Source organism: Vulpes vulpes, chromosome 10, assembly GCF_048418805.1.
Source record: "Vulpes vulpes isolate BD-2025 chromosome 10, VulVul3, whole genome shotgun sequence".
Classification (NCBI taxonomy): Eukaryota; Metazoa; Chordata; class Mammalia; order Carnivora; family Canidae; genus Vulpes; species Vulpes vulpes.
Window position 1 is genome coordinate 86,724,864 of NC_132789.1, and position 26,645 is coordinate 86,751,508.

Consider the following 26,645-nt stretch of genomic DNA (forward strand, 5'->3'; position numbering starts at 1 on the left):
AGAGTTTTTCTAAAGGAGTCATAAATTTTACCTAGAATCAGGTATTCTAGAAGAAAGGAAACCTGAGAAAGTGACCCAAGGCATTTCTTTCAAAGTTTTCCAAATTATGACAACTTCTAGGATAGTCACAAAGCATATTAGTATCTTAAAGGTTCTGAGAAACCCTGCAACTAAAAAAAATTAACTTTGTTTAACACAGTATTTCCCAAACTAATCTGAAGATGAAACATTTCTCACAAAATCATAATCGGTATCTGGTAGCCTGGCACACAGTGTGATCATCACCATCTACTCCTCTGGAAATCCAAAGTCCTTTACCCAGAGCTTGGTGTTTGTATCTTCATGGCCAGCACCATGCCTGACGTGTAGGTGGCACTTCTCCAATGAACTCAACTCCGATTGGTGTAGGGCCAGGTACAGGATTCAAATACAAAGGGGAGTAGGAACCTCCATTCCAATCCTATCAGGTCAAGCCCTGGTCTTTTAAGATGATTGCATTTCCCTCACTTATTTATCTTTGATTTTGTCGTTGTTTAGGTTAATTTGTACATCTCAAGAATGACGTGTTCCATAAAGATGAGTATACTTAGCGACTCCAGGTATCTACTACTGGGTCATATCCACGATGGCAAATTAATAAATATTTCAGTTTGACAACCCAGACAGAGGTTAATAAGTGCAGGCACCTGAGGTCAGATAGCCTTGTTTTGAGTTCTTGCTTCATTAGTAAATGGCCTCAATGTCCTTAACAAGATATTTACGTTCTGTAAGTCTCAGTATCCACATCTGTGAAAGACGATAATAGTGGTACCCACCTCATCAAGTTGAACAGGGAGTAAGTGAAGAAATGCATATAAAGGACAGTATGCTTGCTGACTAAGACAAATGCCTCGTAAATGTTTACTATTATGATGATAATATTAGGGAAGCAGATTAATCATAGAGTTCATAGTACTGTGGCTACAATTATTTAAAAAGGTTAATTATCCTTTGTCCAGTATAGATTTTTTAATTCTGCAGGATTTTTTCTTTTGCTTATTACTGGACAAGAGGACAGAGCTGTACTAATAAATAATTTCCACATCGTCTCTTATCCAATCACTCCAGCCTCCTATCCTTTTGAACCAAGGGCTAACTATAAAAAATTAATAAATCTGGACTTTCACTTTTCTTCATTTTCCCATTGCAGCCTCTGACAGAAGTGATAAATAAGCCCTAAAAGTAAGCAGCAGGAAGGAGAAAAAGAACTCAACTCAAAGGCAGACAGAGGCAGTTCCTTCAGGATGAAAACTGTACCAAGCATGGATCACCACCTCTCCCATTCCTAGTTCATCCTGCAGGTATTAAGCCTTCGTAGTCACTTTCTGAGACCCAAGAATTTTAAAATAAGTTTCCTGAGTAGGATTAATGAGTGATACAAAGAAAGAAAACTAAATAGATAAAATATTTCTATTAAAATATATATTATGTATATATCTATATATTTATAAAATTACTGAAATGTGCCTCCGTATCTTAGGATACTATGGATTTCTTTTACAAGAATTCAGAGAACGAGGATTAAAATTGTTATTTCAGGTGTTAAAGGATAGATAACATCTCTAACCACAGGTTGCTTTTTCAGCTGTTAGGGTAAAAATAATAAAGATCATTTTTTTCTTTAAAGGGCAAAAGGCTCATTCTTATGGTCTCCTCGTCCTTTAGTTTTGATTAATTCACAGATGTTGCAGCAACGTTTTACCTCTTTACACCTGTCTCTGCAAAACATGCAAATATCAGAAACCATTCTAACCAAGAGACTGCTTCATTTGCAGGGAAGCAGGAAAAAAAATGGAAGATCACGTTTTTCCAATTACCATACACATCTCACTCTGATGTAAGATTATTAGGCTGTGCAAATCTTTCCTAAACAGAAAAAGGATTTTTCTGATCTGAGTCTTCAAACAGATTTTTATCCACAGTGGGGCAGTCTTGGTCTCTAATCTAGAATGACGAATTTTTTTGTTCCTTTTAATGAAGAAAAGGTAAAGTCACATCCAGCCTTGCTACATTACCTTACGTAGGGATAGAGAATGTATTCTCTGTACACCACACACATTGCTTCTTGCAAATTCAGCCCACCAATCTCCTTCCTCTCCACTCTATTAAACTCCCATCCACATGACCACGTTCAAAAGGCTACTGGGACACAAGCAAGGAGAATGCCCAATTGTCTCATTCTATTCTTCAACCATACAGAATGCCTCTAAAGTAAGTGTGCAGTTCTGATTTTTCACAGTTGTAAAGACACACAGGATCTTTAAGAGGAGACCTAAGAGACATCTGCAATCTCAGCTTTGAAGCCTTATTTGACTCCCCACAGGCAAAAACAATGCTTCCCCACCTGCACCACCACATAGTGCCTAGCACCCGTATCAGCACTGACCACATTTTGAATCACCTTATAATTCTCGTTATCTATGTCTTATTGCTTCTACTTTATAGTTCCTTCAAGACAAGGCCTTTATACACTTTGTAATGGCTGGCAGAGCACCTTACACACAGTAGGTACAACCTAAGAATCTACTGTAGAATATACTGGTATGAGTCCTCTCTAACACCTCTGCAAACTGGAAATTAGCTGAGCTTAAAAAGCCTTTGTATTGTCTGGTGTTTCTTTTGGGGGTGTGAGGGAGCAGTTGTTATTAATTCATGGAGAAGACAGATTGCACATTACCATGCAAAAGCTTCAAATAATTTTGATTCAGAATGAAAGCATTTTGTGCAGCTTCAGAGTTGCAGAATTAACAAAACACTATATTTGTGTAATGAAAAATGGACAGTTTAAGGGGAGGAAAAAGCAATAGAATTATTACAAAGAAGCACAGGAAGCTACACAAAGGATTCACTCTGTGGCTCTCAGGTCACAAAACAGTTGAAATAAATTCAAGAATTGGCTATCAGCATAACAACAACGACAACGATGAACAGATATTATTCATCAAGTCTTTACTACGTTAGAGGCATTCTAATGTGGTCCCATTTAATCTTCATGGGATTCCCATGATGCAAGTCTTTTCCACTTTATTGATGAGAAAGCAGTCTCAGAGAAGCTAGTTTAAAAACAAAGGAGTATGAATTTTCAAACCTGGATCTGAAGAATCTCAAAGCCCCTGCTCTTTCCATTGTATCAGAGGGCTGGAGGTCCCACTCGTTTGATAAACTACAAGGGTAAAAGTGTAGAAATTATGTTCGCCACAAGCCACACTTATATTTCAGTATCTGATGGTGTGTTTTTTAGAGACTGAATCCAGGGCCTCAAATTCCTTCCAACGGTCTCTGAGGTTTTCTTCAGCATCACAAAACAAACACCCTCTCATAAATTCCTAAGAATACAGAAGATTTTGCCTTGGGCATCTTATGACAAGATACCTGTGCTGGGAGAATAGCTCCAATTCACTACCTTGTGCCATCAACAATCTTATGTTACTAACATTTAATCTATGGGTTCAACAGAGTATGGACACAGATGCATGATGATAGGGACAATTCATTATAAAATTAAACAGATTACAAGACAGGTTTGAATTCTGCTTGGACTATTGCTTGTTAATTCCTGTATTTTCAGAGTGAAAATTTTAGGAAAAAAAAAATGACCTTAAATAATTAAGTTTTTATACAACAGCAATCTGGGTCTTGGTGATTTTCTTTTCAAATATAATTAGCCATCTTTTTAATTGCAACACAAAATGCACTATTAATAATGATAGTTAAACACACACAAAAACTGGGCAGTGAGGAGGAAGAAATATTAGCCACATATCAGAAATTGGCTCGGGGGGCAGCCTGGGTGGCTCAGCGGTTTAGCACCACCGCCTTCAGTCCAGGGCCTGATCCTGGGGACCTGGGATTGAGTCCCACGTCAGGCTTCCTGCGTGGAGCCTGCTTCTCCCTCTGCCTGCTTCTCCGCCTCTCTCTCTCTCTCTCTCTCTCTCTCTCTGTGTCTCAGGAGTAAATAAATAAAATTTTTTAAAATATTAAATAAAAATTAAATAAAAAAGAAAGAAAGAAATTGGTTCTGGGGCAGCTTATGTGTCATTTATGCAAACCAGACTTTGAGATATCTTGGGTTTGCCAGTCATCATTATCTAAGATTTCCACACCACTCCACACCCATACCCATTGACACGTTTGAAATATGTTTGTTTGCATCATTCCTGGGTTAACCCATGCACCACAAGCAATTAGAAAATAGGTCTGAGAAACAGCGGATACTTCCAGTAATCTGGAGATGAAATACAAATCCAATTGTACTTTATCATACTGGAGATGAAATACAGATCCAATTGTACTTTATCAGAAACCCACATGAGGTGTTGTATGCTTTCTTCCCACGGAGCTGTGGTGTTGTTGCCATGAATGCAACACCTGCAGATGCAGGGGAGTGAGATCAACCTTAGCCATCCTCCGGCTCAGTGAGCTCAGGTACAGACCACTCTGATCGACCTGGCTCTGGTCCAGAGAAAAAAGAATCAAAGATAATGCTGACTGTCTTGGAGGATAAGAGACTGTGAAATACTCTTGGTACACAACAAAAGCTGCATTCAACAAACTACAATCTTTGTTGAGACACAAGAGCAAATAATTTCTAATGCACACTGTGAGTACAAAAAAAATGCAGAAGAACCCTAACATTGTTAACTGATGTCATGAGAATTTTAAGAATCCACAAAATCTTTAACAAAAATACTTGCATGAATTTCCAGATTTGCACAAACTCTCAAATAATTTCACCAAAATCATATTTCCTGTGCATATCTATATAGCATGAGTTAACTCTATTTGCAACTTTCATGGCAGTTTTATCATTCACTTGGACTGGTGTACTTGCCTTACAGCAGGAATAAAAAATTCCTACATCAGCTGTTCCTGATGTTCCTACATCAGGGATTTCAGTGAATAATCAAATGGTGAGTATTAAATAAATGAATGCCCAAGAGCTACTAAAATATAGGATTATAAGAGAAGGTTTAGTTGTGACTAAGAAATCTTCAAGGCTTGCCAGAATAGATAGCATTTGGTTTGAGCATAACTTTAAGTTGGCAAAATTTGAGAAGTAAATACGGGAAGAAAGGCATCTAAGTTTAGGAGAACTATGTACTACATAATAGTAGTGGAAGCACAAAGAACTGAGGGATAGTACTGAGTAATCCAGTTGAAGGTAGATTCCAAAGTGTGAGGAAAATATACTGGGAGATATTACAACATTACTTCAGGATCATTTAGAACAATTCATGAATGTTATATACTAGCATTTGTACTTTTCTGTAGGCAATGGAGAAAGGGTAGCCTGATGGAATGGACTGCTGGTGGAGGGGTGGATGAAAGAAGAGAGATCACTAACAACAGTATAAACCAGGTAGAAAGCTTGATGTAAGGAAAGAATACGAGGAAATAAAAGTGGGAGGGTTGAGCAGAAACACAGGATTAGGAACGAACAATACGTGTTGAGGGAGGAAGCAGGAATAAGGATATGAGTGCACGGTATATGCTACCAATAACAAGTTAGGAACTAAGCAAGATGAGACAATGGGTAGGAATATATCATGTGTAGGGTAATATTCACTAGCTAGTACCATCAATAAGCTTATGCTACTAACATTTACGAGTTCAACAGAGAATGGATACAGGTCTGAAGCTTTTAAGTGAAAAATCATATGAAAATGTTTACTTGACTCATTCAAGCTGAGTAGTTACATCCACCTCCCCTCCCTATAAATTGAAATGATAAAATAAAAAATAAAAACCATTTGAATGGAACCACAATAACACTAAGAACAAAGCAAGAATGAGAGTCATCAATGGATCAGACATCCTAAGAAATTTGAAACCAAGGTCAAAGACATCAGAGATTAAACAAGAGTTCTCTCTAACAAGCTCCTTCTGAGTCAGAGAATAAAAACTGGCTCCTTGGACAGTCATGAAGACAGTTAATTAGAGCTATCGTCAGATCACCAGATTCAGCTCTTCAGTACTGTTCAGCCTGTCTCACAACCAATTACACCGAGAAGCCAGTTAAGGCTTCCCTTTTGAGCTAAAGTCAGAAAATTGCTATCCACATAAAGTTAGTGACCTGCCTGGGAGAGTCCCACTTGGGAAACAGAAAAAGAGCACATAGTTTAGGGTAATTTAGTATTTAAATTCATTTTAGACTCAGAAATTGTTGGGAAACCGAGAGAAAAGATAGATCCTACAGGTAAAATACAGTAAACCATTCCAGTTCTAGATACATCTCATTTGCTTAGCCTTGAGTAACAGCTTCCTTACTTTGGCAATTTTAAAGGTCTGAGCTTGCCTTCCAACTCCCTTACAGGAAAAGCCACCAACAGTATAATGCCATTAATAACCACCAACAGTTAATTAATATAACTGACATAGTTATGTCATTCAGAGGAAAGCATTTCTGGAGAAATAAAACCACGATGTATATCAGCCAATTTAGCATTTTATTCATAAACATGTACCTACAACCAATGCTAAGCAAACATCTAAGGAAAAATCAATGGTATAAAAGGGAAAGACCTACAGGAATGATCAATTCTGGATCAAAAAGAATTTAGAGAATAGAAGAGAATGCTTGAAGTATTTTGAGGGGGTGCCTGGGTGGTTCAGTTGGTTGAGTATCTGACGTCGGCTCAGGTCTTGATCTCAGGGTCCTGGGATCAAGCCCCACATTGGGCTCCCTACTCAGTGGGGAGTCTGTTTCTCCTCCTGCTTCTTCCCACTGCACTCATACTCTCTCAAATAAATAAATATAATCTTAAAAAATATGTAAAGTCTTAAAATTTTTTTGAATAAAATAAAACATTCTGAGGGGTGCTTGGGTGGCTCAGTCAGTTAAGTGCCTGACTCTTAGTTTCCACTCAGGTCATGACCTCAGGATGGTGAGATTGAGCCTTTGCCCTGGCTCCATACTAGGAGGGAGTCTGCTTGAAATTCTCTTCCTCTGCCCCTTCCCCGCTCCCCACCTCCTAAAAATAAATAAATAAATCTTAAAAAAAAAAAAAGGAAACATATTTATGAATTTCACATACTTGGCCTGCCAACCTGATCTATGCCAAACTGAAGAGTAATGGTAATAATTAGAGCTGCACTTCCATTCTGTGTGCCATGTGCATCAACTAACCATAGCCCTGAAATTATTCCCATTTTAAAATGTGGAGACAGAGGTTCCCCAAGGTTAAGTAATTGGCCCAGGGTCACAAGACCAAAAAGGGGAGATCTGGGACTGGAACTCAGCTCACTCTGACTCTGATCCCACACTCAACACAGCTTTTCACAAAAGCACATTCTTTTTTCTTTATTCCCCTAAAGATTTTATTTATCTGAGAGACAGAAAGTGTGTACAAGTGGGGAGGAGGGACAGAAGGAGAGGGAGAAGCAGGCTTCCCCCTAAGCTCCCTGATGTGGGACTCGATCCCAGGGCCTTGAGATCATGACCTGAGCTGAAGGCAGACTCTCAATTCAACTAAGTCTGCCACCTGGATGCTCCACAAGAGTAAATTCTTGATGTGCTTTTTAAATAAACAGTGAAAGAAAGTAAAAACATCATATCTCTATTAAGAAGTTAGAGCTTTGTTTGTAAAAAGGAAAAAGTGCAATGGAATAGAAAGGAGAAGGCCTATTTAGAAATATAGGTTTTATATGACTTTATATAGTTCTTTATATCCCTGGGTGACAGTTGATTGGGAAATTAATGACAATATTCTAAGACATAGAGCCTCCAGTGTGAGGGCTTCATTGATAAAGGGGGTTGTATTTAACTAGGACTATATGATTCTTAATCCCTAACTACGATATATGGGAAATAAAAAAGATAAATGCTCTTTCAATAAAAAGCTGTAAGTTTCCCAGGTACAGATAAGAAGCTAAACACAGATTTGGCACTGATAGTACAACTAACAAAGCTGTAGGAATCAAGAGGGAAAACAGAATAAGCAGAAAAAATTTCCCAATAATAATTCCATGGAATAGACACACTGATAACTAGGAATATTCCTATTAGACAAACTATAAGAAGACTCAAAAGATAACATAATACCCCCAAAATTCTCTTCCTCTCTTCCATTTCCCCAGAAACAGACAGCAATGCAAAAAAGGAAAGAACTCTCAGTTATCTGTCCTTAATCTTTGTGATGCTGATCAATTAAGAGCAAATAAACCTACAATCAAGAATTTGCATACTTCCTAAGTAATCTGTGCCCAGTCATAAAAAATCATTTAATATCTAAGTTAACAGCATACTGTTATGTGCAAATTAAAAAGTATAATAAATAGTAAATAAAAAGGTAAGACTTTATACTATAAAAGGAAAAAGTATATTGGAGAAAGAGAAAAAGAAAAAAGGAAAAAGCAATGTCATGTTTCTATTTCCCTCCACGAATACCATCAAGATGTGGGAGCCAAATTGTATAAGCTGATGTCACAGGCCCTCAAAACAAACATGGGGGGTAAAGTGATTCCTGTGTCTAGTAAGGATGTCACTGACAACAGTAAGTTCTCAACTGTTTTAGGCATCCATATTATGTTGCCTACTGGCAGAAATTAAGTCATATAAGGACAAGATATTAACAAACGAACAGTAATCATTACTGTTATTATTTCTGAAAGACTGAAACAAAGGGTGAGATGTCAGATCTATCCTCTATGTTCCAAGGTTATCCCTAAGTCGATGCAGGACAACTGCTGGAGAAAAGCTGAACACTCAAAAATTTTTAATCTGTTATTCTTTTCCTGAGCACTAAGGAAAGCAGCTTTTCACTGATACAAGCTCAAGGAAAACAGTGATGTGGTTTGAGAATAGCTGCTAAAAAGGAGGCAAGCCATAAACAGGTTTTCAAATCCTTGCTAGAGCAAGAACTGAACAGGTTGTATATATCCAGATATGTCCTCTCCAAGGAGTGAAAAACTCAACGGATTTTCTTTTCTTTTTTTTTTTTAATTTTTTTTAATTTTTATTTATTTATGATAGTCACAGAGAGAGAGAGAGAGAGGCAGAGACACAGGCAGAGGGAGAAGCAGGCTCCATGCACCAGGAGCCCGATGTGGGATTTGATCCCGGGTCTCCAGGATCGCGCCCTGGGCCAAAGGCAAGCGCCAAACCACTGCGCCACCCAGGGATCCCCTCAACGGATTTTCAAGACTTGTTTTGGAATTGAATTTCCAAGGTGTTACATATACTTCGTTAAGGCAGTAGCAGGCATTGACTGGTAGGGAGGCTAAGTGATTTTTGTGGCTCAGTGAAATAGCTATTGGCTCCTGGACTTAATAACTAGGAAACAAAAGCTGATTTGACCTTTAAGGTCTGTGGTAAACAAGATGCCACACATCTTACTGTGATGCCATGGAGTCTTTTCAGATCTCTGAAAACGAAACTGCTGAAGGATTTTCTTCAGTTCAAAGACACACTAATACATGAGTTTGGGGGAACGACACCTTTAGCTTTTACAGAAATTAGAAACCTTGACAGCATTATAGAAGGGACGCTCAACATCCAAGTTAACCTAAGGAAAACAGAATCTGCAACAAAGTCAGGGCACCTAGGTGGCTCAGTTGGTTGAGTCTGCCTTTGGCTCAGGTCATGATCTGGGGTCCTGGGACTGAGCCCTACATCAGGCTCCCTGTCTCTCTCTCTCTCTCTCTCTCTCTCCCTCACCTTTACCCCTCCCCCCCACTCAGGTTCTCATTCTGTGCTCTATTAAACAAATAAATAAATCTTAAAAAGAAAAAAGAATCTGCAACAAAGTCAAGAAAGGAAGATGCTAATATCTGATTCTACGTTGTTTCTTTCAACATCTAAGGATCATAGGAATGGCTTTTTTCTCAGAATTATCTAAAAAAAAAAAGATTAAAAATGAGATTTACACAGAAATCCAATGCTTATTTTTAAAAGGTTTGATAAGACCATGTTATAGTCAGAGACCATAGGATAGACACATCAAGTGAAATGTGCATTCAGGGAAAGTATAAGACATAAGTGGTCATCAGAATTGTGGTAGTCTCTTAGTTTTGCCATCCAATTGAAAATAACTACTCTGTACAGAAAAACTGTCTCCGGTGTTGAATTGAAATGTTAACCAAGTGTGTGTCAATAGGTGTGGCTATCTCCAAAACATAGCCGTAACAAAACTGACAGGTTAAATGGGAACCATCTGTACTGTAGAGAATCCAAATGTATTTAAGAATAATTAAATTGCTAAGCAGTTTTAACACTGTTGACCTTTCTGATTTAGTCTTCAAACTCACTAGTATATTAATTTGTTCAAGTCTTGAATAAATAGTGTAATAAGACATAGTCCCCTAGTAATTTGTTTTTTTAGGGGAAAAGAGGATATCGCAGTTTGGTTAAGATTTCAGGTGAATTCTTTAATACAGAGAAAGGGAATCTTCCCTTAGCAGTGTCAAGCCTTCATAGAACAAATCCAGGACACAGATGGGTTATTTCCACCTGTCCAGTTTTTAGTGGTGACCACACCCAGAGCCCTTTTAGATACTGAGGCAGACATACCCCTTCTCTGTCAAAGATCATAATATTTCCTAGTATGCTCTAGCTGAAAAGTCATCTAAATCCAAATTCAATTGAATGGATTTGCATTGTCCCAATTTGACTTGTGAGTCTTTCACTAGGACTTGACTCATTCTCACTTCCCAAAGAATTTAAAGATTAGGATGAATTTCACTGGACAAGGAACAATAAAGAGAAAAAGTGGAAAGATCTATGACTTTATAACCATCTTGAAGACAAAGAAAAAAAGGGCTGCAAATACTTTTTCCCTGGTGGCATTTGTTTTGGGTTATTTTTTAACCGATGTTTTTAGGAAAATTCCTCCATCAGATTAAGTAGCTTGAAGCAAAGTTACAAAAGACAAATATCCTTACATCACATAAAATTTGAATGTGAAAAGGAAATCATCCTCAGCTCAACTGCTGAGCCACCCAGGCATCCCTAAATTTTTTTATTTATATTATATTAAATTATTTCTAAGAAATTAATGTGGTGCTATGTAAAAGTGGCATAATTTTCTTATAGCTCATTGAAGTTACCTGGTATTTATGGAAAAAACATACCATATGATTGTTCTTATTTTCCTATGTTCAGTAAATTGAAACTGCCATAAACGTGTATTCTTAAATGCCCCAATGGCAGTCAAGCAATAGGAAGCAAATACTAATGTATGATCACAGTAACCACCCTGCCTCCAGACACAAATTATTTTTTAATTTCTTCTTAAAATTTTTCCTAATGAAAGTATGGGGGAAAAAATCTAGCTATTTCTGAACTGGACAAAATGTTTTTCTCATAATGTTCAAGACTTTAGTGTTAAGAATTAAGCCCAGCTGACTAGACATCCAGCCAATATATTTTTAATTAGCATTGAAGAGTGATTTCTCTCATTAGGAAGCATTAGTGTCATTTGATTATTGATCCTTGCTTCAAAGTTCTCCCCATATAATAGGGAACATTAAGTATAAGATTAAACTTAATTTAAGAAGAAAATATTTTTACATGTTCAAACATGTATAATCCAGTCAGTAGCATATTTAGATCTGAGACTAGGAAAAACTGCTTTGAACACTAAGAATTTCTTCCAGTGATAAAGGTCAACAGAAGACTCTTGGAGAAGCAGAAATAGCACTGACGTTGGAACTATAAACATGGGTTCAAATCCTTCTCCTTCTTCTTCCCTCTTTCTCCCCTTCCCCTCTGCCAGACCTTACAAAAGCAGAAAACAAGGCAAATCACAAGCAAGACTGCACTGGAAACACAGTCCCAAGTTTTCTTAAAGTGAATATATATATATATACACACACACACACACAAAACTTTAACTCAGGAACTAAATAAAGTAAGTAAATTAAGTTGCTTCCCTGTTAACTTAATATCCTTGTTGGCCATCTGTTACTTTTCTATCATCTTCTCCTCAAAGACATAAAGTGAGCCTCAAAAACATTTAAGTGGAAAAAAAAAAACATTTAAGTGGGTATTACAAGATTGTTTTGAGTTTTAACCAGATGTGTATTTATGTGAAAGCCCAACTATAAAGCACTCAAGGATATGTAATTATTGTGCTGACAAGTACGAATTCACAATGAAGTTATCTAAAACATACATATACTCACACATATTTGCAGTCTGTATATATTCTTTATCTTAGGTATATACTCATATCCATAAAATTTTAAAATATTTTCTTAGTTAAATAAGAGAAAAAGAATTTTACTTAGCTCTTCTAGTTTCATACCTAAAACTTGTTTTTAAATGTTCCTCTGAAAAAATTATCAGTTAATAAGGCATCAATAATAAATGCCTTTTGGGCAGCCCCGGTGGCTCAGCAGTTTAGCACCGCCTTCCACCCAGGGCATGATCCTGGAGACCCGGTATCGAGTCCCACGTCGGGCTCCCTGCATGGAGTCTGCTTCTCCCTCTGCCTGTGTCTCTGCCTCTCTTTCTCTGTGTCTCTCATGAATAAATAAATAAAATCTTTTAAAAAAATAATAGTAAATGACTTTTAACTGAAGGGAGATAATAAATATAAAATTCTATATAGAATAAGCATGAGAAAGTGAAAAAGCAGTACTAAATCTATACTGTTACATCCTAAATATGTATTATTAGATATTTCCTTCCAAAAAAGGACAGAATTTCAACATCTGAAAACTTGACCAAACAGAATAAAATAAAACTTCATACAAAATTTCTTTCCAATTTAATTACCACAAACACAGAATTAAACTCAGATAAAATCCAGGATCTATGACTTACAAGGGTTTACCAGAGAACTCAAAATCTTTATAAACCTGCTGTGTAAAAAAAAATAAAAGAAGATCGAAGATAACATTTTTGGGAACAAAAGAGAAATCAAGTCTGCTCTTTTATTATGATGGCTTCTGTTCCTCTACAGCCTTGCCTCTGACTGCTTTCCTCTTTAAAGATTTAGTTAAGGCCTTCTGTGTTTTAGCTAAATCTTAGAATTTGGAGAAACACTAATATTCCATCCTCTGCATAAGGAGTAAGAATGAAATATTTCCTATTTTTCTTCTTCCTACATTTCAGTTATTTCCTCCAAATTAGTATAATATTGTTTGGTGAAAATGTTTTCTCCTAATAGTACTATCAGATGAGCTACTATGGAGGGGTTGAGGAAATAAAAAGTATGAATGAGGAGGTGGCAAAAGGGATGCTCTCAATCACTATACATTGGTACTGTCTTCGTAGAGAACAATTTGGCAACAAGATCAGACTTAAAACATGAGGTAATTTTTCATTAGTAATTCCATGTAAGAGCAATTCATGTCAAATCAAGTACAGGGGTACACAAGAATACAGATATTCTTTAACATATTCTACAGCATAATTTATAATAGCAGAGAATAAAAATTAAGTTTCCATCAACATGGACATGACTTTTTTTTTTTTTTTTTTTGAACATGACTTTAGAGTTATCCTACACTTCTGTACCGTGTAACGTTATATAGCTGTGCTGAAGAAAAATCTTTGGCTCAATCACACATACACACAGATATGTATGTACAGAACCCACACAAATATACATGTATGTATAGGCAGAAATAGAAGGAAAGATGTCTGGAATGATGCTCAAAAAACAACCCAAGAGGTGCTAGTAGTAGAGAGGGTGAGGAGGGAAACTTTCTATTTTATTTCCTATCTTCATTTCTCTACCATTTAAATTTTTTCAATAATAGTAAAGAAAAAACCCCACCATACATTATACCTAGCATGCAGCAGAAGAGGGAGCCAGGCCTAGTAATATTTTAATATTAACTATTAACTCTAGATTTCTTTCCATCTGCCAGCCTGGAGAAAAAGTGCATTCTGCTCTAGTCACAGGTGCACTAGAACTAACACAGTCCCCAGTGATGGTTTTACGAACCAAATGGAAAACTCAAATTTCTGTGGCCCTCCAGCCTGGGGTCTTGGTGTTTAGATCCATATCCTGAAAGACTCAGAGAAAATGAAAGAATTGGGAGCCACAAGCCTCTGCGTGCTCCTGATAAGTCTCCCCAACACCTCTCTACTATATGCTACCATCAGGACTAAATGATCTATCACCTGACCTCAGATGCTACCCGCCCCCCCCCCCCCATGATCTTCCCCGGCCTTCTTATCGCCAATAACTGCACCTTCTCTGTGACCTCAACTTTCAGCATCTTACTTTGCCAGCACACTTACTCTCTATCCTGTACTCCTTAGAGTAAGAATGCCAATTCCAATCATTTTCAACACCATTAGGATTGATAATCCACCGATTTTTGCCTTCCTTTACTCTCTGCAGTCCTCTCATTCCTTACTTCCCTCTTTTCCAGCTTTGGCTCATGATTCATCATTATCATCACTCCCTTGCCTGCCCCGTTCATCATACCCACTTCAGAAAAACCTCAACCTGGTTATAGCCACCACTCCGCCCTCTCTATGCCTCCACCCATGTTGCTGACCATTGCCTGCGAGCAACACAATTCTGCCAATTTCACTTCAAATTCAAGTGGATGCTTTCTGCTGCCCAGCAGCCACACGATCATTTCTCTGGTCCATTCATCTCCCACAATCATACATGACCAGTTCACTCCTTCTTAAGTCCGCAATACGTCCCTTACCATCCTCATTCTCAATAGATGATTTCTATTCCAGTGAGGAAATAGGAACAGCAGAGAACTTCTACCACCTTACCTCCTACCAACTGGCATCTGTATTCACATACTTACTTTTATTCCTGCGGTATGAAAGACCTGTCTGTGCTCCAATCTAAGCATCCTCACGCCTCAACTAATGCATTAGGGTCAGTCTCCTCCTGTCTGCTCAAGGATGCTTCAGCAATTCTCCTGCTTTCTCTCCTGCATCAATTTCCCCTCTTCCAGATAATTCCAATAGCACACAAACATGAAATAATTTTTCCCATCTTAAAACAAGAACAAAAACCTGCACCACCCAGGCTCTTCTGCCAACCGTTTCTCAATTTCTCTTAACAGTAAAACTACTTTTTAAAAATTGCCTTATTTGTTGCCTCCAATGATTCCCCTTTCTCTTTTGAACTTGTTGGTTTGCAACCACCTTGGGAGCTTCCCAGGTGTATTTCAAAACAGAGGGTAGGGAGAGACCAAAGAAAGAAGCAGGCCACTCTAGATTTGTAGTTGGCAGGTTTAGTGAGGAAGGGAATTTACATGAGGCTTGTCTTGGGCAGCCACCAAGACAAGTGGATCTCTATACCCACCTGCCAAATCTTAAAACTAGAGAGAGGCTTTAACGGGGCTAGTCACATGGACTGTCTGGATGGTCTCAATACCACATCACTATCTCAAGGCTATCCTTGGAGCAGCCTCTAGGAGTATGAAAGGCAAACAGAATTCACACTCCAAGGACAGAGGAGGGAGTAAGGAGCCTCTGAATCCCCAGGTTGCTTATAGGCCAACCAATAATCATGCCTACTTGATAATCTCCTTCAAGAGAATCCATTCCATGATGCTAAATCCAATGGTCAGTTCTTCACTGTCTGCAGCATTTGGCAGCCAATCACTTCTTCCTCCTTGAAACACTTTCTTCACTTGGTTGACTGTCAGTTTTCTGCCTAATTCCTGCCATCCTCTCAAGTCTCTTATTGGTTCCTGTTTATGCCATTTAAACTTTTGGTGTGGTCAATCCTTAAAATTCACAGGATTAGACTTTATTTGGACTTTATTTCTACTCATTCTCTAGGTGATCTTATCTCATTTCATGGCTTTAAATACTTTGACATGCTAGTGACACCCTAATCCAGCCCTTCAGCTTGTGGCAACCTAGTGATTCCATATTCATATATTCAATTGGCTACTGGACATTTCCAGTTGGACATCTATCAAGCATCTTAAACTTAACATGCTCATAAATGAATTTCTTATCTACTCCCCAAAAATTCTGCTCTTCGTATATGTGCTCTATCTTAGTAAATGGTTATTTCATACTTCTAGGGGCCCAGGCCAAAAACATTTGGGTCATTATGAACTCCTCTCTTTCTCTCATGCCCATGTCCAATTTAGCAAGTCCCATTAGTTCTACCTTCAAAATGCAACCAGAATCTACCATTTCTTATCAATTTTGGCCCCACAGCTCTAGTTCAAAGTCATCATCACCTCCTGCCCAAATTACTGCAATAGTTCTATAGCTGGTTTCCCTGCTTCTTCCCCTGACCATTCTCATTCCAGTAGTTACTGTGATCCATTTAAAACTTTAAGTCAAGGACACCTGGGTGGCTCAGTGGTTGAGCGTCTGCCTTGGGCTCAGGGCATGATCCCCAGTCAGGGGATCAAGTCCCTCACCGGGGTCCCTGTAAGGAGCCTGCTTCTCCCTCTATGTCTCTGCCTCTCTCTGTGTGTCTCTCATGAATAAATAAATAAATCTTAAAAAAAAAAAAAAAAAAAACCTTAAGTCAGATCAAAATCATCCCATTCCACCAAGAATAAAAGCCAAAGTCCTCACAGTAGCCCATGAGAACCTACATGGTCTGACTTCATTTCCTATTGCTGGCACCCCTCCTTCACTCTGCTCTAACTTTAGTGTTTCTCAAATGTCTAAATATACTGCTGCCTTAGGGGCTTAGTACTATATCATTTGTGCTTCAACACCTCTTCCCTCAGTTAACCCCCTCACTCAATGCCTCTATTTCCTCTAAATACCTGCTCAGAAATTACCTCAGTGATGTCTTCCCTAAGCACCATATTTAAAAGTCACATCCCACCACTGCATTCCTTTCCTGTCTTATTTTTCTACAAAGCACTTATCATGATCTAAAACATAGTATAAGCTCAATGAGGACAGAGGCTTTTTCTATGTTGTCACTCCTATTCTAGAACAGGGTCTGGCATGAGCAATGAGAAAATGATCACTGAATTAAATAAACGATGTCTCCTAGACTTGGGAGGCTGCTGTAGCATGGAGGGAAAGGTTACTAGATGAGGAGTCAGGAGATCTGGATTTGAATCTGATTACAGTAGTACCCCCTCATCCACAGTTTCGCTTTTTACAGTTTCCCTACCTCTGGTTTCAGTTACCCCTGGTCCACTGTGGTCCAAAAGCAGATGATCTTCCCCTGACATATCATCAGAAGGTCTGTACCAACCTAACCACACTAGGTCACAATGTCTATGTTACTCACTTTACCTATCACACAGGCATTTTATCATCTCTCTCTTTAAAAAAAAAAAAAGATTTATTTATTTGAGAGAGAGATCAATCACAGCAGGGAGGGGGAAGAGCAAAGGGAGAAGCAGACTCCCTGCTGAGCAGGGAGCCCGATGTGGGACTCAATCCCAGGACCCCAGATCATGAACTGAGCCAAAGGCAGACACTTAAACAGCTGAGCACCCAGGCACCCAGCAATTTTATCATCTCACAGCATCACAAGAAGAAGGTGGGTACAGTACAATAAGGTATTTTGAGAGAGAGAAGCCACACTCTCATAACTTTCATTATAGCATAGTGTTATAATTGTTCTATTTATTATTAGGTATTGTGGGTAATCTCCTACTGTGCCTAATGTATAAACTAAACTTTATCCTAGGAATGTATGTATAGGAAAAAACAGTGCATATATGGTTTGGTACTATCTGTGGTTTCAGGTCTCCAATGGGGATCTCAAAACACATCCCCCAGGGTAAAGGAGGAGGACTACTATAGTAGACTAGGAAACAGAAGCAATTCCCAGTTTTGCTAGTGCACAGTAATACAAATAATTAAGTCATTTAACCTCCAAGGTCCCCAGTTTCCTCATCTATGAAACTGAAATGAAAACCCTCACAGTCATTGTGTGGAGGAAAATGTTATGCAAATGTAAAATACTGTCAAGCTTCTATAACTGATCACACGCGAAACTATTTAGAAATTAACATTTCTAGACAATAGTTTATTCTCTTTGTAAACTAGAAGGACAACTTGAATTATAACAAAGACTCTAAACTGCCCTTCTCTCTAGAGTTTGTACTCTGTCTACATTATTAATTATACATATTAGCATCCTAATTTAGTATCTGAATTCTGGGTATTATGGCTAAAATAATTTTTGCTTTCTATCCATTTCACCCAGGGCCAGGCACCCAAGGTACCAGACTTCAAAAGCTCAGCTCTAAGACCCAGGGGGGTTGGGGCTTGAGACATCCCCTGCCTCTCCCGCACCCCACAGGCAGAAACCCCAGACAACAGGGAGGAGAGAAGTTGTCTGGGGTTTCTGCCGTGAGGTGGGGGATCGGCAGGCTTTATCCATTCCCTTCTAAAGAGGAGAGATGAGACTTTGTATGTAGAGATCTTTGGTACTTCTATTCAGTTTTGGAATTGTGTCGTGCTTCCCCACCCCCCCTTGCCCTCCTCCAGCCCATAACTAAACAAAGCTGAGACAGGCTCTCAGAGGCAGAAATGCAAGCTGGGTTCCTTAGTCAGGAAAATAAAATGTCAATAAATGTCAAGACAATCTGAAGGGTGTCTAGAAAATATAGACCTCACCAAAGCACAGCTGGAAAAACTGGTACATGAAAGAAAGACGCATCTTCTCCAAATTCTACTTTTGTTTCAAGTTACATAACAAGAAGTATAAATAATTCATTTAAGTTAGTTTAGTTCTTCACAGAAATGCCTTAGTCCTGATTCAAAAGGATGGCATTAGCACGTATTCAGAGAATATAAAAACCAACGTGTGTTTCTCAATCCTCTAGCAAACTGCTTGTTACATTTGCCCCCGTACTTTCTATCATATTATAACAAACTCACTGGATTTATTGCCAAGAGGGAAGAAGTTACCTCCTGACTAAAGAGCTTGCTTATTATGCTTATTAATATGCTTCAGATGACATGAGTTATGTAGCTCATCCTTTTTTCTTTGGTCTCTAGAAAGTTTCAAGTTAAATTAATTCTCAATTTTAACAATCCCATTCTTGATTTTTTAGAAGTATAATCTTCCCCCGATTTCCATAAGGCCTTCTAATCCTGCTCATTTTTATTGTACCCATGATGCCTTCCTGTGCCAAGTACCAGCTCTGGAATTAAAGGATCTTAATAATTTTGTCATGGTCATCAGTATCATCATCCTCACCACGCTATTTTAAAAACAGCAACCAACATTTGCTCAGCACTGGGTTATGTGCCTTATCCACGTTCATTTAGATTTCAGAGGCGCCTGCTCCCATTTTTTAATGAACAGGACACCAATCATTAACAAAAAGCTCCTGAGTTATTTCCTTATTCCACTTCTCTCCATCTAGATTGCCAACAACTTGAAGGCAGGCAGCCCCCATAATTCATGCTTCTTTATAGATTCTGCTCTACATTTAGCACAATACCTTGTACACGATCAAGAGCTAATAAATATTTGCTGACTGAGGAAGGCAAAGGGCAAATTACAACAGGAAGAGAGTGACACAAAGAAGGGAGAGACAGAGTAGAAAATACTGGTCAGCTAACTGACAGACTTATTTCCTCTCCTTTATTTTCTCTCATCAGTTCTGTCACTGTTCAAGAGGCCAAGGACTTAGGGCACAGACAGCCCTTTGAGACTGAAGCTCAGGGATGTTCCCCGGGTTGGTTCACCTTTGGCCAGGGAATAATTATATGAGAGCAACTAGGGCAAGTCCCTGAGACGTGGCAGGCTGGACAGAGGGAGGACTGTGAACCCGGCCTTGTCTCACACCGAGGTCACTGCACTGCCTGAGCCCAGCCGGCCAGCTCTCCAGCACAGCAGGGGGCGCCTCTGGCCCCAGCTCCTCCCTGCTGGGTCCTGCAGCTGCACTTTGGAAGCCTGGTCCCTTCAGTGTCTGGCCTGTGTGAAAACCAAAGGAGAGGAGGGGTTGAATCAGCAGAGGAAACCATCCAGGTGAAGCTGGTCCTGCCCCCCCTTCCCCAGCTGCTCCCCAGCCAGCCCCTCCTTAGAAGCCTGAGTTCAGAAAGAAAAGTGGTGATTCTGAGGAAAAAGACATGGGCGCTGCTGGTTATATCTTCTTGCTGCCCCTTCTGCTGGGGACCTCAGGTGTGTTCCTGGGGTGAGGAGAATCCTGGGGGTGGGGGGGCTCCAGCCCAGGAGAAGCTGCACAGGGCATGGGCCGTGGCCCTCCTTCAGCAACAAGAACTCACGTGGGTGTCTCCACATACCCCCTTTTCTCTCCCTAGGCACCAATGAGGGGGAACCAGAGACTCTCCTGAACTCAAGTAAGAGGCTCCAGCCAGGGCAGCATGCCTGCATGGACCAACGGAAGGGAATTTGTGTCAAGTTGAAGAGAGGACATCAGTTTGAGAAATAAGCACGAGGGGAGGGGGCAGAGGGGCAGGTTTCCGGGCACATCTCCCATGTCTTTCTCTTCTTTGTTGGCAGTCTGTGGGCGGCCCGCAGTCTCATCTGGCATTGCCTCTGGCAGGGAGGCCAACGTGGGGCAGTGGCCCTGGCAGGTCAGCATCCGCAAGGGCTTGCTGCACATCTGTGCAGCCACCCTCATCTCAGAGCAGTGGGTGCTCACAGTGGCAAGCTGCTTCCGGTGAGTGCTGGCCTTGCTTCAGGGAGACCCATCAGGGGACTCGGGTGACTGGAACCCCTGGGCTACGGTTGAACAGGAGTCTATCTTGCATTGCCGGATACAGTACACTGTGCCTTAGAAGTGGGTCCAAATGTTTCCTGCCCTAGCTCTCAGTTCAATGCAACTACTCATAAGATTTCAGGCATCTTCATATTTGACAATCATCTTGATTGAAATGGATGCCTGAAAAGTTATTCCCCTGTCCTCCTCAAATAAGTCTCTACCCAAGGAGATATTCCCCAGGGAGGGCCCCTCCCTTTAGAGCATGCCACATCTTCAGACCACTCTGGATGCACAATCTTGAGCCCTTGTTGCTCTCCCCAGATGACCTCATCCTCTTCTATGATTTAAAATGTCATATATTTGCTGGTAACACCCGCCTTTACATCACTAGCCCCAAACTCTAGTTCTGCTGCATTTCTAGGTGGAAGTCTCACGGTACCTCAAAGGTAACATGATCAAAACAAAGCTACAATTTCACCACCACCATCAACATCCCCAAACCTACTTCTATCTTCCCTGCCTCGCCCAACAACATAAGCAGTTGCTCAAGCCATACTCAGAAGTATGAAGCCCCGCTCTCCCTCATCCTCCGTATCTACTGCATATACCGATTCTGTCAGTTTTACTTCCAAAGTATACTCTGACTCGAGCGTAGCTGTCCCCAGACCACTGCAATGGTAGGCTTTGCTACTTTCATATACATTACAAAGTGATTTTTCAAAAAGAGGTGAGATCATGTCACTCCCTCCTTAAAATCCTTCAGTGGCTGCCCAGGCAACCTGTAATAAAAACCAGATCGCTCACTGTGGCCTATAAGCTATACATCACCAGTTATCTGCTTATTTTTCCCACCTTATCCCATTCTACTCCAGGTTTATTTCAATTCCTAAAAACTGCCAAGCTCTTTCTCACCTTCAAGGCTTTGCATAGTCTGTTCCCTCTATCTGAAATGCTCTTCCTGATAGCTTTTCTCCTGGCAGACTCTTCTCATTTGGGACTCTGTTGAGAATGTATCTCTTCTGTGAGATCTTTCCTGATTGCTCAATCTAAAAACTCTTTTCCTATCCTTAACTCTTTAACCTAAAAATCCTGCTTTATTCATAGTATTCATCACAGTTTAAAATGCTGTACTTGTTAAATTCTGTTGCCTGTCTTCTTTCCTTCCCTTCCTCAGCGACCCCTCCCCCCCCCCCCCCAACATACATTCACGGTGCACACAAACACGCCGATGCATGTACACAACCCAAACGCCCTATGAGGGCCAGATCATGTCTAAGTCTCATTTGTGTTCTCAGAAAATGCTCAATGCTTAGTGAAGGAACAGATGCTTAAGAGTCAGAGGGAAAATGCAACCTCCACTACTACAGACCCTGCTGTGGCACTCCGTGAGAGTCAGGAGAAACTCATGCTCCCTAACTCTGCTTCTCTTCTCAGGTCCAAGGACACCAGAAAATACAGTGTATTGGTGGGGTCACTTCAGGTCTCTGGCCGCCCAGCCTCCAAAATGACGATAATTCCTGTGTCCAGGATTATCCCTTACTCTGACTTCCAGGGAAACACGACTAGTGCCATCGCTGTGGCCGAACTGGCCCACCCAGTGTCTTTTACCCCTGTTGTCCTGCCCATCTGCCTTCCCTCGTCTGCAGTCCAGCTCAAAAACTCAACCTCCTGCTGGGTGACTGGATGGGGCTATTCTGGAGTACACCAACGTGAGGATAAGTAGAGTTTCTGAGCTCTGTTTCCTTAACTGATATTCTCTGCCCCCGCGCTCTATCCCAGCCCTGATACCAGATTTATTGACCTCTCCAGGCAATTAAGCTGAGATGCCACAGACAAATTCTCCTTGACCTTACGGCTTCCCCTTTGCTTTCACACTTCCGCTATAATCTCTCTTGCTTATTTCTAGCTGCTTTTGCTCTTGTTTAGCAATAGTGCTAAGATCTTAAAAGTGAGAAGGACAAGACAATGAGCTTAGAGAGAAGGTAGCTCTCCATCTGAGATGTAATCTAAGCTCTCCCTCTGTACCTGGGTGTGAGTGTGGTTAGATGGAGAGGGGACGCAGGCATGAAGATGTATTCAAAAAGGTAAGGCTGGTCAGGAAGTCTCAAGTCAGATGAGGAGAGTATTCCTGAGCCAAAAGTCTTTATTCTTCAGAGTACGTTAGATCTACCTCTTCATTGTCTATAGACGATCACAGGATAGTGCAAGCCTTGCAAACAAGTGAATTCTGGCTGCATCACTCATTGTTTTGGGTTTTCCTGAATCACAAGATTTTCTGTTATTTGTGGCATCTGAGTGGGAGCAAATGCCTCCGGCCTTGTTCAGACCCAGAGTGCTCGGCCCTTAGGCTGTTTCCCAAACTGGAAAGCAGAGTGCCATCTGATCCGGAGGCAGAATATTTAAAATCACAGCTATACCCGAAAATGAGAAGCCTGAAATCTGTATCCCTAGCTGAAAGTTGCTTCCTAGTATCTTAAGACGGCTCTGATTCTTTTTGATCTTACAGATATGAAGCCATCTTATATACTGAGGGAGCTGAAAGTGCCCCTTATTGATCTCCAGACATGCAGTGACTACTTTCAGAAAGCAAACTTCTATGGAATCAAGCCCAACATCAGTGAAGCCATGATCTGCTCTGAGCTCCCAGTGGGGCAGAAGGATCAGTGTATTGTAAGAATCCATCCTGTAGGCACCTTCCAGAGCCTTTCCCTTTCCCACATGATTATTCCACGTCTCTTTTATCTTCAGAATCCCTGGGTCAATTTAGCAGTGCCTGGACAGGCCCTAACTCCACAGTTGTCAACTAAACTACTGGGAGTTATTCTTTTTGCCCTGTGCTTGGCCTAGTCATCTTTCTTCTCTCCACAGGGCAGTAGAGGAGATCCCCTGACGTGTAGAGTGGAAGATTTCTGGGTCCTGGCAGGAGTGATCAGCTGGGGCTCAAACTGCATTCTAACCAGTGAGCCTGGAATATATACAAACATCAGTTTCTACAAATCTTGGATTGAGAAGTCAGCCATTTCACATACTGACTTTTCTGCTGTCCTCAGACCAGACTTCTCTGGGCTCCTTCTTATAATGCTTCTACCTCTCATTTTCCTGGGGCTATCCTAACTGGCTGAGGTTAGTATGACCAGAGTTAAGTAACAATTAAGAATGAGAAAAAAAAAAGGGGGATCCCTGGGTGGCTCAGCAGTTTAGCGCCTGCCTTTGGCCCAGGGCGCAATCCTGGAGTCCTGGGATCTAGTCCCACGTCGGGCTCCTGGCATGGAGCCTGCTTCTGTCTCTGCCTCTCTCTCTCTTTCTATCATGAATAAATAAATAAAATCTAAAAAAAAAAAAAAATGAGAAAAAAAGAAAAGGAGGAAATTCTATAAGTTGATGGCTTTTGTTTTTTGTTTTTTAAGTAGGTTCCATGCCCAGTATGGAGCCTAAAACAGGGCTTGAACTCATGACTCTGAATCAAGACATGAGCTGAGATCAAGAGTTAGACACTCAACCAACCGATAGAGCCACTCAGATGCCCCTAGAAGTTGATGATTTTGATGAGAGATTTTGAAGATTTAGTAAGACAGATGCAATTCTGCTACTTTTGGCTAATCACCATAAGCCTCATCTGTCTGTTGTTTTTTATCCACAAGTCAACTTGGAAAGATCTCCAGTGTTAATAAAGTTTGGTTGATTCCAACTGTTATTTCTCATATTCATTCTTTTGATGAAACTGGAGACAGTGCCTGGGGAAATCCAAAAGCACAGAACTTTAGGGCTGAAAAAGATCTGGAAATCACCTGGCCCAACCAATCCCACATTCTACAGATGAAGAAACTGTGGAGTCCAAAGAGGTTAATAATTTTGCTCTTGCTGAATTCCAGATGAAAATCATCCAATATGGGCCTAGACTGGGTTCTGAAGAAAAAGCAAGGACTCAAAAGATTAGGTTTTAGTTGAAACACAGCAAGAGAGAGGAGCTAAGGGCAGTGTATTAGTTATTTCTGTGCAACAAATCACCCCAAAACTTAAGAGCTGAAAAAACTTAAACACTGATTATCTCACAGCTTCTGGGGTCAGTAATCAGGGAGGGCTTAGCCAAGTAGTTCTGGCTCAGGGTTTTTTGAGGGGCAGGTGCTGTATCAGCTGCAGTCATCTCAAAGCTCAATTAGAAAAGGAGCTGCTGTCAAGCTCATTCACTGGTCTGTGGTAGGCTTCAGAGGATCTGCTTCTAAGGTCACTCACACAGGCCTCTCTGTAGGGCTGCTTCATGGCAGCTGGCTTCCCCCAGAGTGAATGAGCCAAGATAAAGTAAAAGAGAGCACCCAAGATGGAAGTCATGGTCTTTTCACAACCTAATCTTAAAACTGACATCTCATTACTTCTACTGTATTCTAGCCTTTATTTTTTTTTAAATTTCTCTATACCCAATGTGGAATCCAATGAGAGATCTGAACTCATGCTCTGAGATCAAGACCTGAGCTGAGATCAAGAGTTCAATGTTCAATGGACTAAGCCACACGGGTGCTCCTGTCATATTCTAGTCTTTAAAACAGTGAGTCCCAAGTTATGAATATCAGGAGGCAAGGATCACTGGGGCCATGGATCTTAAAGGTTGCCTTCTATAGGTAGAGTCAGGGAAGGGTGTGGGCTAAGGAGCAAGGAAGCTAAAACTGACTAACGTTTAGTAGTCAAGGATTAAATAAATGGATGGATGGGGAGTTTAAATAGAGATATTCAGAGGGAATGCCTTCTGAGTCTCCGGTTAACTCCACCCACTGAAAGCCCCTCATAGTTGTAGTCTTAGGTGTAGTGGGGTTAAGGGAATGTGTTTATTAGAGAGATAGCCAAGTCACAGTTTCCTGACTAAAGAGTGGCCTAAGAACATGACTCAGGTAATTAATGTATGGTTGCTTTATCCCTGCCTTTTCCTGGGCAGGTATACAAAGAGTGGTTAAGAACATGGAATCTGACACTGGCCAATGCTGAGTTAATGTATGGATTTCATAAGAAATTGATTAAAATAATTACAGGATCCTCTGTATTACTAGGCAAATAATAGTAAAAAAAAATTTTTTTTGAAGAAGTTTTGGCAAGACAGTGGAATGAACAACAGCAAAGTGGACACCCCTTGACCAAATTTCAATAAATACCAATAAAATAATATAAAAGGAAGATATTCATTAATAACTGCAAAGATAATTACATAAAAATAAGGAAATCAAATCTGGGGCATTAGAAAGCTTCCCATACATATGAAAATGGTAAGAACTTTGAAAAAATTAATCTCCTAAATGTAAAAATGATATGAAATATAAGCAGGATTCAAAGAATTATTACAATTTATTCTCAAAGGGACACTATTCATGTTAACAAGCTTTCCTCAAGAGATCTTTTAGATGACACCACTACAGAATGGCAAACAAGGACATATTAATATAACAAAATTAACAAAAGATAAACTCAATAAACATGTGAGATTCTAAATAAGTAAAAAAAGATAACTGTGAGAAAAGATGATGGATCCAGATACTAGAGCCAAGAAATCCAACAAGGAGATAAAAGGTTTCAGAATCCTGAAATAAAATAGTTGAAAAGTACCTTACAATTATCTAATTCAACTCTCAAATCAAGCCATAATAAGCCTGCTTATTTAACAGACCCAGTGGATCCTTATACTTCTTCACACAGCAGCAGAGGAATGGACAATGGTTTTCACCATAGGGCACCATCTCACCCCATTTTTTTTTAGAATCCTCTAAAACTGAAACTTAACAGGAAAACCTACATATAATGCATGAGATGGAGTGAGATAATTATTTGTAAAAAGAATCCCCCAAAGTTTCAGCAAATACATGCCTTTATGTATTTTAGGAATAAGGTGAACTTGGAGATCTATGTATAATCTCAAAGCAACATAAGAGGCATGAAATCATAAATGAGAAGTTTAAATCTAATCAAAAGCATTAGCCACTGACTGAAGGGAATCTGTACTCGAAAGGGGTAAGGTCAGCATGGAATCCAAGGAAGCAAAGGCCAAATAACTACACATGTTCATCAGGCCCTAAGCTGTC

General features: G+C 40.0%; 2 protein-coding genes across 7 annotated transcripts in view; one reads left to right on the forward strand and one right to left on the reverse strand.

The window, feature by feature from the left end:
• The window catches only part of SH3D19 (SH3 domain containing 19), a 171,171-nt gene that overhangs the window by 94,907 nt on the left and 49,619 nt on the right, over positions 1-26,645 (reverse strand). The window lies entirely within an intron of this gene.
• Positions 17,269-24,271, forward strand: LOC112933443 (serine protease 27-like). 3 transcript variants are annotated; one of them, XM_072724813.1, is made up of 8 exons: positions 17,269-17,438; positions 19,517-20,039; positions 20,180-20,218; positions 20,382-20,541; positions 22,018-22,292; positions 23,090-23,253; positions 23,452-23,706; positions 23,991-24,271. In XM_072724813.1, exons 2-7 carry the CDS (start codon positions 19,988-19,990, stop codon positions 23,695-23,697), a joined length of 936 nt encoding a protein of 311 aa, XP_072580914.1. In that variant the 5' UTR covers positions 17,269-17,438; positions 19,517-19,987; the 3' UTR covers positions 23,698-23,706; positions 23,991-24,271. The 3 variants fall into 3 exon arrangements, with proteins under 3 accessions (XP_072580914.1, XP_072580915.1, XP_072580916.1); XM_072724814.1 differs by having other exon boundaries at positions 17,285-17,438; positions 23,994-24,271; XM_072724815.1 differs by having other exon boundaries at positions 17,331-17,438; positions 19,917-20,039; positions 23,991-24,125.